This window comes from Podospora pseudopauciseta, chromosome 6 (assembly GCF_035222475.1).
Source record: "Podospora pseudopauciseta strain CBS 411.78 chromosome 6, whole genome shotgun sequence".
Taxonomy (NCBI): domain Eukaryota; kingdom Fungi; phylum Ascomycota; class Sordariomycetes; order Sordariales; family Podosporaceae; genus Podospora; species Podospora pseudopauciseta.
This window is the reverse complement of record NC_085895.1, coordinates 3157092-3172743: the sequence shown is the minus strand read 5'-3', so window position 1 is coordinate 3172743 and position 15652 is coordinate 3157092. Positions and strand designations below refer to the sequence as shown.

At 50.9% G+C, this 15652-nt stretch overlaps 6 protein-coding genes across 6 annotated transcripts; 3 read left to right on the top strand and 3 right to left on the bottom strand.

Annotated features, from left to right (window-relative positions):
• Window positions 1-959: 959 nt before the first annotated feature.
• QC763_607690 (uncharacterized protein) lies at window positions 960-2826 on the bottom strand (the record flags this gene model as incomplete). Its single annotated transcript, XM_062914606.1, has 3 exons — window positions 2413-2826; window positions 1620-2344; window positions 960-1559 (listed from the first exon to the last, which is right to left on the bottom strand). The coding sequence occupies exons 1-3, from the start codon at window positions 2498-2500 to the stop codon at window positions 960-962; spliced, it is 1413 nt and encodes a 470-aa protein (XP_062763302.1). The 5' UTR covers window positions 2501-2826.
• A 937-nt stretch (window positions 2827-3763) lies between these two features.
• QC763_0097500 (uncharacterized protein) lies at window positions 3764-4249 on the bottom strand (the record flags this gene model as incomplete). Its single annotated transcript, XM_062906341.1, has 1 exon — window positions 3764-4249. The coding sequence occupies one exon, from the start codon at window positions 4247-4249 to the stop codon at window positions 3764-3766; it is 486 nt and encodes a 161-aa protein (XP_062763301.1).
• A 1102-nt stretch (window positions 4250-5351) lies between these two features.
• On the top strand, window positions 5352-6731 carry QC763_607660 (uncharacterized protein; the record flags this gene model as incomplete). The annotated part of the gene is made up of 3 exons (XM_062914605.1): window positions 5352-5434; window positions 5491-5609; window positions 6294-6731. The coding sequence occupies 3 exons, from the start codon at window positions 5352-5354 to the stop codon at window positions 6512-6514; spliced, it is 423 nt and encodes a 140-aa protein (XP_062763300.1). The 3' UTR covers window positions 6515-6731.
• A 165-nt stretch (window positions 6732-6896) lies between these two features.
• QC763_607650 (uncharacterized protein) lies at window positions 6897-8159 on the bottom strand (the record flags this gene model as incomplete). The annotated part of the gene is made up of 1 exon (XM_062914604.1): window positions 6897-8159. One exon carries the CDS (start codon window positions 8157-8159, stop codon window positions 6897-6899), a length of 1263 nt encoding a protein of 420 aa, XP_062763299.1.
• A 693-nt stretch (window positions 8160-8852) lies between these two features.
• QC763_607640 (uncharacterized protein) lies at window positions 8853-9887 on the top strand (the record flags this gene model as incomplete). Its single annotated transcript, XM_062914603.1, has 2 exons — window positions 8853-9079; window positions 9242-9887. The coding sequence occupies exons 1-2, from the start codon at window positions 9033-9035 to the stop codon at window positions 9885-9887; spliced, it is 693 nt and encodes a 230-aa protein (XP_062763298.1). The 5' UTR covers window positions 8853-9032.
• An 834-nt stretch (window positions 9888-10721) lies between these two features.
• QC763_607630 (uncharacterized protein) lies at window positions 10722-12605 on the top strand (the record flags this gene model as incomplete). Its single annotated transcript, XM_062914602.1, has 3 exons — window positions 10722-10926; window positions 10988-11975; window positions 12026-12605. 3 exons carry the CDS (start codon window positions 10722-10724, stop codon window positions 12417-12419), a joined length of 1587 nt encoding a protein of 528 aa, XP_062763297.1. The 3' UTR covers window positions 12420-12605.
• Window positions 12606-15652: the final 3047 nt, after the last annotated feature.

Sequence of the window (15652 nt, the reverse complement as noted above, 5' to 3'; positions counted from 1 at the left end):
GACAAGGTTGAACCGGAATGTCGAACCGCTGCGGGGTTTGAGGGACAACCCGCGCTGATGTCGTATATTTAATCTCTGATATCAGCGAGGTAGGTGGCAACCGAGGCGCTCGTCATTTGGACACCGGGTCAAAACCCCAAAGTGATCATTCATTCAACGCCAGGGACCGACACCGGTTGATAGCCGGCGGGGCGAGGACCCCGTCAGCCAGCTGGTTGAAGGTTGCGGTGAGCTAGCCGTTGAGAAAAGTCCCTGAGAAGCATTGCCGGTAGGGCCGATAGGAGGTGTCCGTCTGCGAACATCTTGTTTTGTGAACTGGAGGGTGACCCACTCCCCCGCAAATCGTGGGCGACTGGTGACCATTTTAGGCAACTCATGTGTAAGCCGTCCCTGAGCGTTGAAAAGATCGGTAGATTTCCGCCACTGTTTAACAGCGCCAGCCGGGGATAGCGTCGCATTGCGGCGATTGGGGTGAAAATTCTGACAACGTCATCGGCAATTGACTTTCAAAAATCCGGGGAAGTGATCGGGCCATCGGATGCTTAAATGTGCTTCAACTCCCACCTTTTGGCACATCCCCAGATGTGTTGTGCCAAGGCATGTCGTCGGGAGTAGCCGCGGCCAAGCTGAGAGGCGGTCTTGGATTCTTGGCTGGCGTGTTCAATTGACGACAGCAATGATTTGGTGGAACAAAACATACAATGAAACGACCTGGGTGGCATTTCTTCCTGCTGTTGATAGTGAACGGTCATCAAGCAGGTCAAATTTTAATTCTGCAGCTTCTTTGCGGGGTACAGCGCACCTTGACAAGACATGTTTTTGGTCAACATCATTGGAGCCATCAACGATCAGCGCGACAACAACCTGACAACATTATCCAAAGTGCCTGGTGCAGGCTTCAATTCTTTTTCAAGGCTTTAGATTTTCCGAGTCCAGCACATCGGCTGAGCTGCATCAGCTTACAACAGGGCAGCAAACAAGCCAGCAACCAGCACACCGACGGTCACACGAGTCGTAGTACCGGCGGAACCACCATCACCGTTTCCATTGCCATTGCCGTTCTGTCCCTGTCCGTTGCCGTTACCGTTGCCATTGTCGTTAGAGTCAGAACCGTTTCCTCCATCAGAGCCGCCGTCGGGGTTGGAAGTGGCATTGGTAGCAATGCCCTTCTGGGAGACCTCATCTTGCAGCAGCACAGTCAAAGCAGACAGCGTGTTCAACTGGCTAGGAATGTCAGTCTCGTTGTGGAACTTGCCCTTGGCCCAGCTGAAGCTGCACTGGCGGTTGTTGTCACCACCGGTGCAAGTCTTGACTGCGGCCTCGGCGTTGGTCTTGAGAACCTTGGAGATGGCGTCTTTGGTGAAGGGAGCGAGCTGAACCGTTGATGCAAGGTTGCGAGTGACCATGCCCTTGAAGAAGAGCATGTCGGGGGTGCAAGCGTCATCACGGCCTTCGCAAGCGATTTCGTAATGATAGCCCTCCTCAAAGAACTTGTCGAGGATCGTCTTGGTAAGACCGGTGACTCGATCGCGCCAGCGCTTCTGGTCATCGCCCGTGGTCTATCGAAACAAAAGTGTCAGTAAGTACATGCCGGACACACCAGGAAATAGTTTCCATACCTGGTTATAAAGGAACGCGGCACTTTGAAGAAGAAGACCAGCGCTGTAAGAGAACTCCGCCTTGTTGATATCAGTGCAGTTGGCCCCGACATGGGCGCCATCGTAGGCGCTGAAGTCTTCCGTCAAGAACCCAATGTCGGTCAACCAGGTCCACGCGCGATCAGCCCACTCAACATAAGTGGCATTGCCAGTCCAGCGACCCAGGCGGGCTCCGAGGTTGATGAACGCGGCATTGCTGATGGTGTTCTTGTAGTCAAATCCAACATTGGTTGGCGGGATTTGCCAGCGCAGACCACCGTCGCAGGTTTCATCCTTTTCTTCCTGCTGAAAGCGCCGGACTTGGGTAGTCCAAACATTGCGAGACAAGTTGGCCCAATCGATTGAAGAAGCTGGAAAGTTCAACTCGGCCGCCTGCATGGCCGCAATGCCCCAAAAGCCTTGGTCGTCATTGGAGATGGAGGCAGTGGCATTGGGAGGCATGAAGTCATTGTTAGGTCCGCGCTGGTGGAGCAGACCCTGGGAAACGACGCTGTTGTACGAATCATCCCCGGTATAATACCAGTAGTCGATCAAGGTTGACCACTGAACTGAGCCGGACCACCAGTAGTATTTCCCACCCTGAAATGGTTGGTCTCCAATCAGCCCGGGAATCTCGCCTGACTCGTTTCCCTTGTAGTACGACAGGGCGTCGAAAGCCACATCTTTGGCTGCAGCTTTGATCGAATCTAGTACGGCGAGGCGTAAGTTGGTGTTGTGGAGCTCTGGGCTTGCCGATACAGGGGCGGCGACGTACCTGTAGATCCAAAATCCACATTCAGAGCTGCCCACGCGGTGCTGACAGCGCCCGACAGGACGGCCAGTGACAAAGTCCCTTGCTTCATGGCAAAGTGTTAAAAGCGAATGATATGCAAGCGAGTGACAGAAAACAATTGATCGTCGAAGAAAAGTTCAGAAAACTGAAAGTTCGAGGCGACAGCGTTGTTTTGAAGAGAATATTTCCAACCTCTTGGAATCCACTCGTCCAAGCAGGCAGCGATTTTGAGTTTCCAGATCTGTGTGGGCCTTGTGTGTGGAGCTGGAAATTGGGACAAGGGGCGCAGTTCTTGGCATCAAAACAGAGGCCACTTTCTTGCTTGGCTCCTCATGATCCCACTTCATTCTGCATTCTCCAGGAAATTCAGGTCGCATCGTGATGACTCAGGCCTTCATACACGGTTTTGTGGTATACTATCCCCCTTCTGGACTCACTATAAGCCAAAAATCTTCGTGTTGCGCACCTTGAGAGAAAAGGCCGCGCGGCCCCCTGCCCGCCCTGGCCTGCGAATAGCTTACACCCACACGGCATCTGCTACCCGTGCCGCTGAACAGAAGACCACGGTCCAATCATAGAATCTTTCTCTTTTTGCTTGCCTCAGGGCGGTCTTCAATGCTATCGTCAACACTCTACGCGCATTATTGGTTTGATCGGATTTGCCTCGACAACGGCGTCATTGAAGCTCAGCTCAGGTAGGTAAAGATGCTGTGATTCGCTTGGGTTGCATCGAAGGATTCAACTCAGTCGCAATACGAGATCGCTCGATTAGGTGTACGTGAATAGTAAAGGTCTCTTTGGCAAGACCTCAAAACTGACAAACTGCAGAACCATAAGTTGAAATGAGACCAAGTATATTCTAGCTCATTACCTCAGCGTCCACCGTTTATATGGCTAGCCATCCATTATGTCTTTGTCAGCCGTCACATCTTTGCAGTCTCTCAACCTCTCCCAACCGAGTTGACTCAGGTCCTGGTTCTCGTGCATGGGCCCTTTAGCCACTCGTAATTCCTCACTGGTGTTGCTGGACACCGACACTCCTGGCAAATGTGATTGCTGCTTTGCTGAAGACATGTACCTAGCTTATTAGATCCTTCACATTCTACTCCAGCTCTGAGGTCGGAAGAACTCCTGGGGGATCAGGGGTTGTCAGAACCCATCTTCGACCCGAACAACCGGCTTAATATGTCCCACTGCCACTGCTTCAACTCTTCATCTGCATGAGCATCCACATTCGCCTCGCGCAGCGGAATATCGTACCACCGATTTTGATTTGTTCGCGTCTCATCCATGAGTTTGTCCTTGTCCACGCTCAACTTGAGAAACAACTCGACTAAGCTATGTCTCCAGTCGCCATTGTAACCTTCGCAGCAGCCACCAACTCGCCCTCAAGAAATGCCCTGTGGGGTAATTTGAGATGGGCCACACGCTCAATAGCCGCTGTGGTCATGCCGCTACTGCTTATATTCTCAAGAGCCATGCTGGAAAGCAAAGTGAGCGTCGGTGGTAGGAGTTCGTTGAGCTTGGCAATGAAATAGGAGATGTTATCGATCAAACTCCCGAATTTGTCCTTGTCAATAGCCACCCTTACCAACTTTGATAATGCCGAGACACCTTTTCCTGCTTCATTGCTGCCTTTGTCGCTACGAGTTTTCTTTGGTCCGGTCCGTAGCGTGTTGAAGGCTTGCCCAAAGGCTAGTTTCTTTCTCTCGCTTATCTCGTTTGCTGGAGGAAGGGCCTGATAACCTGAATCTGGCCGCTTTTCACGTAGACCATATCGTGAGTTCAACCCCTCAGAAGTCTCGAACAAGCAGCTCATTGCTCCGAGAACCTTTCCAACAGTCTCCTTGGTCTCGGTCCTGTTCAGTCGTGGGTCACAATCTGGCCGGAGCAATCGAACCCTGTGAGCCCATTATAGCAACAATGTCTTTTCAAGATCGAGCTTGGTGTTGAAGAGTTTTCCGTCATTTTCACGGAGCGAAGCGCGGATATGTTGGACATCATCTCCAGGCAATCGTTGAAGACACCAACCAGGGCAAGCGTGCCGACAACAAGCCCTGCAGTCTCTGCCATGGAGATGGATGAAGTCTGACTTGATAAAATAGCCACACGATGGTGATGGATAAGAAAGCATCTGGGTGGTCGGGTCAATGGGCAAGAAAGCGATGCCACCTTAGGTAGGATGCACCGGCTCAAGGCGGGGTGTGCCTGCTCCATGTCTACCTTGCAGAGGGATTACCTTGGATGCCTATGTAGGTAGGTAGATACCTTACGCAATGCCACGCAGGTTCATCAGGCGTTCAATTGGATCCCCAGTTTCAATTGCAAATATATATCGAGGACGCTTGCTCGATGACTTGTTTCTATTGCCAGCGTGGCTGACCTCGCCAATTTCGCGACAGTTGTATCATTCGCTATCACTCACCAGAAGAAGAATTGGCGCAGGATTTCCTTGTTAGTATCACGATCTTACCCCATCACATATAGCCAGAATATCGACATCTTTTCGGCTTTCTCGAGGAGGTTTCGATAGCCACCGACCGAATCAGTCTGAAAATCACAGTGCGGATGTTCGCGGATTATAGGGCCATCATAAAACAAATCGATGCTCAGTCTAAACCCAACATGTATTAAGCTCGCACCATAGCTCAGGATTTTCCGTTCACGCTAACAGGAAGGTCATCAAGGTGCTCAGGGGAGGCTATAATACACCCTTCTCCACCCTCTTAGACCTCCCAACTGATTCACTCAACATTACCCACACATAGAAAGTTTACAACTATCATCAACCAGTCGCCTATGTTTCAAACCTGTACGTCAACACTGATCCATTATCCCAGTACCAGCCACCGGTCTTGCTGACACCCGCAAAGAAACTCACCTGTCTTATATACCAACCCATGCATCAACACATTCTCAAAATGGCTGAGCCCAAGAAGCCTTATGGCAGCATTGAGTCCAAAAAGCCCAACGGTGGCGCGGAGAAGCCGCCGGTCAAGACCAAGTAATCTCCTACATACTCATTATGGTCATGTTCACTGTATTGTACGGGGAGCCCAGCAACTCGGTCAGCCGAGGTTATGCTTCTGGCACGTCGATTCCAGGTTCCACAACCGACAGATTCCCGCTCGTGTGGATGGTCAAGATGGACTGTGGCTGGGATCTGAGTTTGCTTTCTGGTAAGGGTTATCTAGCTAATCATTAGGAACGAAACATGACTTTACATTGCTTGCTCCATTCGATGGCTTGTATGTGATACCTGTAGCTTTCCCTGTGCATTAGTATCCAACTTCCTTCATGTTGAAGAATATCTAAGTAGCTACCTAGATGTGACAAATAAAACCTGTTCTTTTTCTGCTTGCCTTCTTCAATGCTTTGTACGTGGTACATGTAAGCTTGGATATCCCTAATACCCAACTCGCACAGGACAGCGTGGTGACTTGTTGCCACGAGGCTCCCGGCACACCTATATCCTAGCATCCGAACTCTTAACAGTATCACATCCGTCACACAGCCCCACGTTACGCCCGTGTCCATACTTCACCAAACCACACAACACTCTGTGGACGTCCATGAAGCGGTAACACCTTGCTGGCCTGGTACGACCATCCACAGCACGAAACTTCCCCAATATCATTGGAGCCTGCTTCCGTTTCGCCTTCAAGCACCCTCCTGACCGAGCCTCCGCGGCTGACCACCAAAAAAACATGTATATGAACCCTCCTTTCCCCCTCCATACACCCCTACCTTCAACCATCACAGCAAAACAAGTCTACAACCTGTCCAGACACAAAATCACATTTCCCGTAAGCAACCCAACATCTTCTACCGCACAAGTAAAGCTCGAGTTAAATCACCAACAGAAACAACGACCGCACAACCAGCAATGTTCACCATTGAGCGCGGCAAAAATTCAGGGGCCATCGAAGCCCCCAAGCGAAGCGGCGCACTTGAGCCTACGAAACGGAGCGGAGCTCTTGAACCCCTCAAGAGAAGTGGCGCCCTTGAGCCTCCCAAGAAGAGCGGATACGGAGACGGCAAGAAGGTCGATGAGGGCATTGAGCGACCCCCCGAGAAGACTTGAGCCTGACAGAGACTCCATCATGGACCTTCTGGATAGTAAAACCTGGACGTGTTGTATTGGCATGTTCCTGATGCCGGGGTGTTTCCAAATGCTCACATCTCGCTGCTGCAGAGGCAAAGGCAAAACGGCCAACACTGTTTTCGATGACCTCTTCTGCTTTTAATTGAGCTTATCCTTCATAAAGAGTACTGTCAACTTTGTTGCTGAGATGCGATCGCTATGTACAAAATTATTACTGATATACCATGATCAAACAAACGCCTACATACCCTAGTGTATTGAGAAAGCAACCGGACAAAGCCTCCCATCTCCATCATGAACCACCACAAATCGATCATCATTACCATCAAAAGCATCACCACTCCATCATTACCCACCATCATTAGTCCTCATCACCTCCAAAGGCCTCGCCATAAATCTCATACAAACTATCCAACCAATGCCCCAAAATCTCCACCGCCTCCCTAGCATGTTTGACTTCGACATTGCTCCCCTCTTGCTCTGACTGCGCAAGCTGCTCTTTACAGCTCTCCATCACACCCTCATAAGCCTCGATCAACAACAAAACCTGCAGCTTCGCAGCTTGTGAATCCTCATCGACACCATCATGTTGGGCAAACAATGCCTTCTTCAGCTCGTCAGTGAGCATATGCGTGCAAATTTGCAACGCCAGAGAGCTCTTGGTGCTGTCCCCTTTTGTAACCTTGAACCACGGTGAAGGAGGCCTTGGTCGCCTCGGGGAGGCAGGATTACTGCTCGCTGTGACTGACGGGGACTGTTGCAATGCACGACTCTGGTTGATGGCTTGAACCTTCCGTTGAGGAGCCTGAGGCGGAATGGCAGGCGCTGTGGTCTCCTCTTCGGAACTCCGTTCGCTATTTTCCACAACGGTAAACGAAGATGCTGCTGACTGGGGCTCAACGACTGAATCTATCTGCGCAATGAAGGAGTGGTGCTGAGGTGAGGATGGCACCTCAACGATGACTTGCTTGGCGACTGTTGACTGCCGGCATACCGACTGATTGGTGAGGGGCCGGTATAGTGGAATATGGGGGCATTGTTCAGAGGGACTCTTTGGCAGAGAGAGGTTATCTTCCGATTCGATGATTTGTTCCATGGCATCAAAGTCGGGAAGTATTGATCGATACGAGTCAGCGAGTATCGAAGCTCGGTCGTGAACCGGGGATTTCGGAGTTGGCTGCGGAGTGAGCGTTGGGTGGATGTTGGGGACGAGTTTGAAGGTTGGTGACTCTTGTTGTGGGAGAAAGTGAACCCGTGAGGTATTCTGAGGCATACATTTCGATAGAGGCCGCGGCTTTTCCTTGACCTTCGTTGACGACGTTTCACTGCCACCATGGCATGACGCCTTGGAAGGTCCCATAGACAGTGTCAAGGTCTCATATATGGGTAAGCATGGCAGCTCGGGGATGTTGGCGGAAGCGCGTGGGTGACGCTGGGACCGTGGGTTGCTTTCGAAGGAGACATGGTTTCCCATGGGGCTGCTCAATTCCTGGACAGCTTCGATGTTTCTTTCTGTGAGGCGAGCAAAAGATTTCTTCCTCAATCGTTTCTTGGACACACTGGCCGGAGGTGATTCGGTCGGGGTTTTTGCATCTCGATTTCTGAACAAGGCGAGCAGAGACATCCCGGCCGGTGTCGTTGTGCTGTGGCAAGGGGCAACGTGGATGTTATCGAACGGCTAAAAAAGTGGTTGGACTGTTGCTGTACATGGTGCCGTGGGTGTCTGGGTGATGAAGAGGGGGCCCTGCTGTTTTTGTTCCGTCATCAGCGGGTCTTCAGAGGTCAAAATTGATGATATCGCCATCATCGTATGCCCGTGCCGGGCTTCGAGACTGCGGGTGCTAATGCTAAGCAGAAAGTTTGGCCAGTAGCTCCCATCTTTACATGCGGGGAAACAAGCTAAGTCAAGCGCAGGCAGTCGCTTCGGTGTTGACGTTTCAAGGGCCGGCCTCGAAGTCAATTCGGGCCATCACTCTGAGCCCGAGAGGGTTGGCCAGACGGCAATCATGGACGTCATTTCGTTCTTCTTTGGCGATCCTTCATAGATTGAAAAACAAGGCGGCGCCGGCGAGTAAAAGAGTTTACTAGGTTCAATCATCCTCTGTCAAGAGTTTTGAAAACTGCATTATGTTTGATGTCAAGTCCATGGAGACGTTGGCAAATCGCGCGGGGTGTTCCGGTGGCTAGTTCGTCGATTAATGCCCCATAACTTGGCACGCCACGAAGCTCGGGCCACCGCTTAGTTGATCCTCACTGCTCCATTTCCCAGTTCCCGTCATCATGCCTTTCCAGCTTTCCAGAGTTTCCGAAGTGCCCGTTTACATCACAGGTCGCATGCCTACCCGAGCTCCTGCCCGAAACACCGTCGCCATTAACCAACTAAGGCTTCTCCGATTTTGCTCTACAATTCCAGGTCGAAACCTGCCCACAGAAATTTCAACAAATGCATTGTCCTATTTGAACCCACAGCGTGGACCGAGGGCCTTTGTGTTCGACAATGAAATTGTCCTTCATTTGTCTTGATGTCGGACTCTTTGTCTTGAAGTAAGACTATCAAATATAACATCGCCCAGCCTGCCTCCATAAACTGGCTACCTCCTACTAACTCATTCACCAAGCGCCGTCAGATATGGTAAGTGTTTCAACATAACAAGGTAACAGCACAACAGATCTTCTCAAAATGGCCGACTCTAACCAGATGGACAGCCGTCAAGACATCATCCCAGAAACCGAATCCCACGAGTACCCTCCAGGCTGGCCCATTCCCAAGCTTCAAAACTTCGTCGTCACCGTCAACCTTGACTGTCGCATTGACCTCAACTACCTAGCCCAACGGGCCCGCAATGTCGAATACAGACCGCGTCGCTTCAATGCTGTGATCATGCGCATCCGCGATCCACGAACGACAGCACTGATCTTCGCAACGGGCAGAATGGTTGTCACAGGTGCCAAGAGCGAAGCCCTGGCTCGCCTTGCCGCTAAGAAACACGCTTACGCCCTCCAGAAATGTGGTTTCACTCCGAAATTCTGCGACTTCACTGTCCAGAATATCATTGCCAGTGCCAATGTTGGCTCCAACATCAGACTTGAGGGGTTAGCCAACAAGTATGTCACTGTTGGCGCCTCTTTTGTCCCCGAGATTTTCCCAGGCTTGTCTTTCAAGCAGTATCTCGGTTATCGAGCAGATGGGACACCTCGCTCCTGTCCAACCCTTCTCATTTTTACAACTGGAAAGATCGTGGTCACCGGTGCCAAGACAGAAGAGGATCTTAGGGCTGCCTTTGCTCGGGTATATCCTTTGTTCTTTGACTTTCGTTTTGCCAGCGACCCAAACAGCAAAACAAAGGTGTAGCAAGTGAGCACGCCAACTCTACACTAGTATCTGTACTATGCACATAGAAACAAGCTTCGGGCACTACTGGCGGGCCAGTGGCTGCTTACTACTAATTGATAATCTCATCTTGACATAATGATAAGAGGCAAGATAACCTAGACCAAGAAAGATACCCAGGCAAAACCTAAATATAGACTAATGTTTTAATCCACTCTCGTTCCATTGTTTCCTCTGTTTACTGACCCTCTCGCATGACAAAGCCTTTGATATCCTTCTTAGCTAAGCAGCATTGCTTCTTATTCCCGAACACCGACACCTGAACCACCTCCTGCTCTTCGGTCACACCTGTCCCGGTCCCCACGTAACACCGTTGCATCCCGTCACCCTCCCGCGTTCCCCCAAATCCGCCGTCGGCCGGGCACGGCAGGGCAGACAAGCCAACCCCGCATACGTCGGAGGAAACAACTCCAAACAGTTGACTTGGCATGTCGGTACATAGGTGTCATTTAGGCGATACTTGGTAGTTAGCGATTTGACTCGCGGGATTGGTTCTCTAACAAAAATATGCCCGACCTGTAGGATCGTCACGTTATCGAGGTGCAAGATGCCTTACCTACAAGGCAGGATTTGAGCTTACAACGTATGGTGAAGGATCCACTTGTTGATCAGGAAGGGGAAGATGATACGGCAGGATGGGGGGAATGCATGTAACATACCCGGCTGCCAGGTAGCTGGAGATTGTTGGGGGTGATGAGGTATAAGTAATTGATGACCCTGCCGTGAAGTTTTCGTTCTACTGAATATCCTCACCACAGCAGAGCAAGACAGAGAGCAGCAACGACGATAACCAAGATGGCCATCATCGGCGCCAAAGAAGAACATGCCGACCCTCGGCTCACCCGCATTGCGCAGGCGGATGACGTCCCCTGGTACAAGAAACCCAACCTTCGCTTTCTGTATCTGATTCTTGTGCCGACTGGCCTCGGGGTGGAATGGACCTCTGGGTTTGACAGCTCGATGATGAACAGTCTCCAGGCTGTCAAATCATGGACTGACTGTACGTTACCTCTTATCCCCTCTCCGTATCCCTTACACTGACGCGGTGACCACCCCCACAGACTTTGACAACCCAACCTCCTCCCGCCTCGGCCTCCTCAACGCAATGTACTCCCTCGGCGCCCTCATGGCAATCCCCTTCATTCCCACCATCTCCCAGTACCTCGGCCGCCGCCGCACAATTCTCATGGCCTCCCTCATAATGTGCATGGGCGCCGGCCTCCAAGCAGGCGCCCGCAACAGCGACATGTTCCTCGCCTCCCGCTGGGTCCTCGGCTTCGGTATCCCCTTCGCAATCGTAAACGCCTCCTCCATGATCGGTGAACTCTCCTACGCCAACGAACGCGCGGTAATGACATCCCTCTTCAACGCATCCTGGTTCGTCGGCGCCATCATCGCAGCAGGGACAACCTACGGCACCTTTCAAATGGAATCAACCTGGGCCTGGCGTCTCCCCAGCCTGTTGCAACTCGTCCCGAGCGCGTTCCAACTCGGCTTCATGCACTGGTGCCCCGAGTCACCCCGCTGGCTCGTCAGCCAAGACCGCGGTGAGGAAGCGTTTGCCATTCTGCAAAAATACCACTCTGAGGGTAAAGACGGGGACGAGTTTGTCAGATTGGAATACGCGCAAATTCAATCCACCATCGCGGCGGAGAAAGAACTTGCCTCGCGGTTTGTGTGGGGGGATGTCTTCCGTGACGCTGCCATGAGACGTCGTTTCCTCCTCGCAGCGGTAGTCGGGTTTTTCACGCAGTGGTCAGGCAATGGGTTGTTGAGTTTTTACATGAAGAAAATTTTGGCGTTGGTGAACATCACGGATAATAGGACGGTGCAGCAGGTTATTCTGAGCAATACTTGCTGGGGGTTTATCAATGCTGTGCCAATTGCGTTGATCGCGCCGAGGTTTCCGAGGAGGAGGATGTTTCTGATTTGCACGATTGGGACGGCGGTGGTGTATGTTGTTTGGACTATTGCGAGCGCGAGGGCGACGATTGAGAATAGTAGCGCTGCGGCCATACCGGTGCTGGTGTTTATTTTTGTTTATTCGCCGTGAGTATTTTTGCGTCCTGACATGGGAGATTTGACTGACATTAGGGTAGGTTCTACAACATTGGTTGGAACGCCCTGGCATACACGTACATGGTTGAGATCTTCCCTTATCAACAACGCGCAAAGGGTATCGCGGTTGAGCAGTTGACGGTCCGATTTGCGGTCTTCTTCAACACATATGTCAACCCCATTGCGTTAGACGCCATTGGATGGAAGTACTACATTGTGTACTGCGTCTGGATTCTGATCGAGATTGCTACGGTGTATCTTCTCTTCCCTGAGACACACAACCGCACACTTGAGGAACTCAGCTTCATGTTTGAGGGCAAGGAGATGCAGGACAAGATTCAGAAGAACGTGGACAAGGTGCTCGATGTGGAACTGGAAGGGGTGAAGAGGAGGTCGTCGAAGGATGGAATTCAAGCTACTGACCAGAGAGTGTAGGTAATCTCTGAGTCAATGCACTGTGAGGCGGCAATGGGATTGTATTGAAGCAACAGCGTTCAAGAGTGTGTCAAAATTAATCCCAAGTTATACCACGCCAACAGCGTACCTTTCCCGGCATACATTCTTCCTCCCAATGATTCCCAGAGGCTTGGTCAGAGAAGTGGTGATGGTTAACAGTCAAACCTGTCCCTCTTCCCCCCCGCCCCCCCCCAAACACACACCCAAGATCTTCAATTCCAAGTCCTGTGTCGTTTCGGGAGTACGTTGATCCCGGCCGCAGAGCAACAGTCTCGGATATCCGTCTTTCGCGTGCTGCGTATTACTTACTGGGTTCATTGAGACTGCACACCTTACTCTCCTGTCACAGATCGTAGGTAATGAAACCACAGTCCAATGGCCCTTGTTCTCCTTGCTTCTTTGGCATCGGCATCAAGTAAAATCTCGTCCCGCCATACAATGCCGCAAAACTGACGTAACATAAGAGTGTGCATCTATCGAAAAGTCTCGTAGTGAAGGAAAAACTCAGTCATTGATCCTCCAAAACAGCCGAAGCTTTTTAAAGGCGCATGCTGCATCCAGGGGCAGAAATCCAGTTCGGACGGCTGAAAAAGGAAGGCGACGCAGTGATAAAGATGTGTTTTTGCTCCCCTGTTGGATGCTTATCGTCTGGGTTCGGGTACAAGAGCAGTCGCCACGGATAGTTATCCTCCGAGTCCAACAAATTGACTTCAGCGTTCTCGTCGTCATGGACAGTAATGTTGACCGACTCAAGGGAAGGGAGGCAGGCGGCGACTAGCAGACTTTCTATCTGCCGGGAGCCGAAAGCATGGTGGTTAACAGCGGGCTCAGAGCAGCTATAACACACCGCCGCCTCATAATCATTGCAGTTACTGTCCCACCAATAGACGGCGGGGCCGCCTTTTAGTAATATAGTCGCGAATTCCTCCTCGTAAGATACCTGGACGCACCTCCAGTCCTGGCATTGAGTCTCACCTGGCTCGGGTCCCTCATCCTGTTCATATGCGCTAACGGCGAAAAGCAAGCTGACGAACCCCAATGAGAAGGTTAGAGCCAGGGAGCACAAGTGGTGGTATCCTGAAAAGGTCTCCGAAGTGATCCTCTATCACAAGTGGTTGTCTTGCACAGGCCACGTCTCCGGGGTAATTCTCGTAGGTGCGAACTAACACCTCGAGGAGGAATATGTCGTTCTCGGTATTCGCGAAAACTGTTTGGTTGTTGTATAAGTGAAAGGGTAATGTGCTTTGGTGAGCCTGATGCAGTCTTTCGACAACTCGTTTCGCAGTAAGACATACACTTGCAACTTCTTGCAACTGACAGTTACTAGACCCAAAGCAGGAGGGGAGATCTGAGGGTGTTACTATGTTCTGATATTGGTCGAACGTCATGAAAAGTATTCGCTTTCGGAGAGACTTTCTGAACCGGATACCATCTCGGAATCGGCGATGGGTGAGGAACAGGAATCACGCGACGGGTCGACGGACATTGTTGAAGAATTGGCACAGGGCGTCGGTGGCCTTTTGATGCTTCTTCTCTTTTCGCTGACTGAACAAGGGCAACAAACTGGTTAGAAAGGCAGCAAAGAAATGGATAATAGGAACATCCAGAGTCCTTTCATGGCTATGTGCTCCTCAAAGATGCAAAACTGTATGTCAGGGGGGAGTTTGACGAAGTATTCGAAGGTCGTGATGGTAGGAGGAGTAACATCTTCAGCTGGGTCGGGATTGTTGTTGCTCGTGGTGGCTGACAAAGAGTCGATTGAGCCAGAAACAGCCATGGGAATGGCGGGCGCCGGGCATAGAGCAAAAGAGTAGGTAGGTTCAGGAAACTACGCTGGTGTTGGGTCTCGGGTTTGCTAAAGCCTCGTAGGAAGTCGCTTAGGACGAGGACAGATAACACAAGGGTTGATGAACGCAAGTATAGGAAGAAGACTGCGGCAAAAGGTCGTAGGCTGCCTACCACGTGGAGACATCATGTGATCCATTGTCATGTCAACTGTCGAATGCTTTCCGGATAAACGAACATATTGCACCAGAAAGGGCGGAAACTGGGGGCGGATGACGTGGTCATCTCAGGAATGATCGTTTGCCATGTTGTCTAGGTATATTTATTGACCGCTGACATCCCAAGTCCACGATGCTCAAAGTACCCCGGTATAGACACGCTATTTGTGCAAAATATGAACTCCGCCAAATGCAAAATTAACCATCAATATTCTTCTCCATCCACCGTTTCAGATCCGTCTTCCACCGAAACATCTCCGTTATGCTACTCGGTTGAACGGCGGGGCTTTCCATGATGCCGATTAATAACACACAAGTGAATAGTCAGAAAGAATGGCTTCTCTGGTGATCTCTCTACTGGTAATACGAACAAGACGTTGCAGTTTCGGAAAAGAGAAGACAGTTGGTACGCGTTGTGGAGGGTTCCTACCACTGGAGGCCACCGCCTTCGGATCACTCTTGGTTTTGCGAAAATATGGCGAAAACACACACCGAACCCACAAACCGAGCCCACACACCGAGCCGACCAGAACCTGCAAAGTAAACGTGGAAAGTGACATGGAAAGATGATAGTGTGCCGGCTATGGAGAAGGCATTGATGTCAGTCCGACTGCAAGTCTCCTCCACAACTTCCATACGAGTGGACTTTGTGACAGGCTTTCTCCTATTGTGGTACCATACTGTATGCATAACTTGCCTTGGGGTTAGTTAAACGCGGACCAGGCACCAAGACCTTCAGCTTTGATGAAAAGAAAGGCTTTCTCAAGTGGAGGGGAGAAATTCGATGCCAAAGTTTGCTGGAGACTTAATCATTGAAACCCTGTCTCTTTCTATGCCGTGGCCATCTTCAACCCCACCTGCAATGCTACAGCAACCCTCATTAATCATACTCTTCCCAAGTTAGTACAAGCCACCAGGGCCGGAAGATTGACATCTCCCCCTTCAATCCATACGACGATCCCTCGATCTCTAAGACACAGCCTATCGACGCTCCCATTGTCGCCTCCTCTTGGGTGTACCATGCGGCTTCAGATCCATCTTCCAAGGAAGTAAGTCCGACCCCTCTGGCACCCATCTGAGGTATCTGAAGCTCAGATGGGGAATTTTGTCTTTCCACACCTTGAGAAGCTGACTGTCCATAGGAAACGATGCTGCCCAATCCAGATCGAAAAATAACACTGTGACGAAAGCGTGAAGCAAGACGTGGAA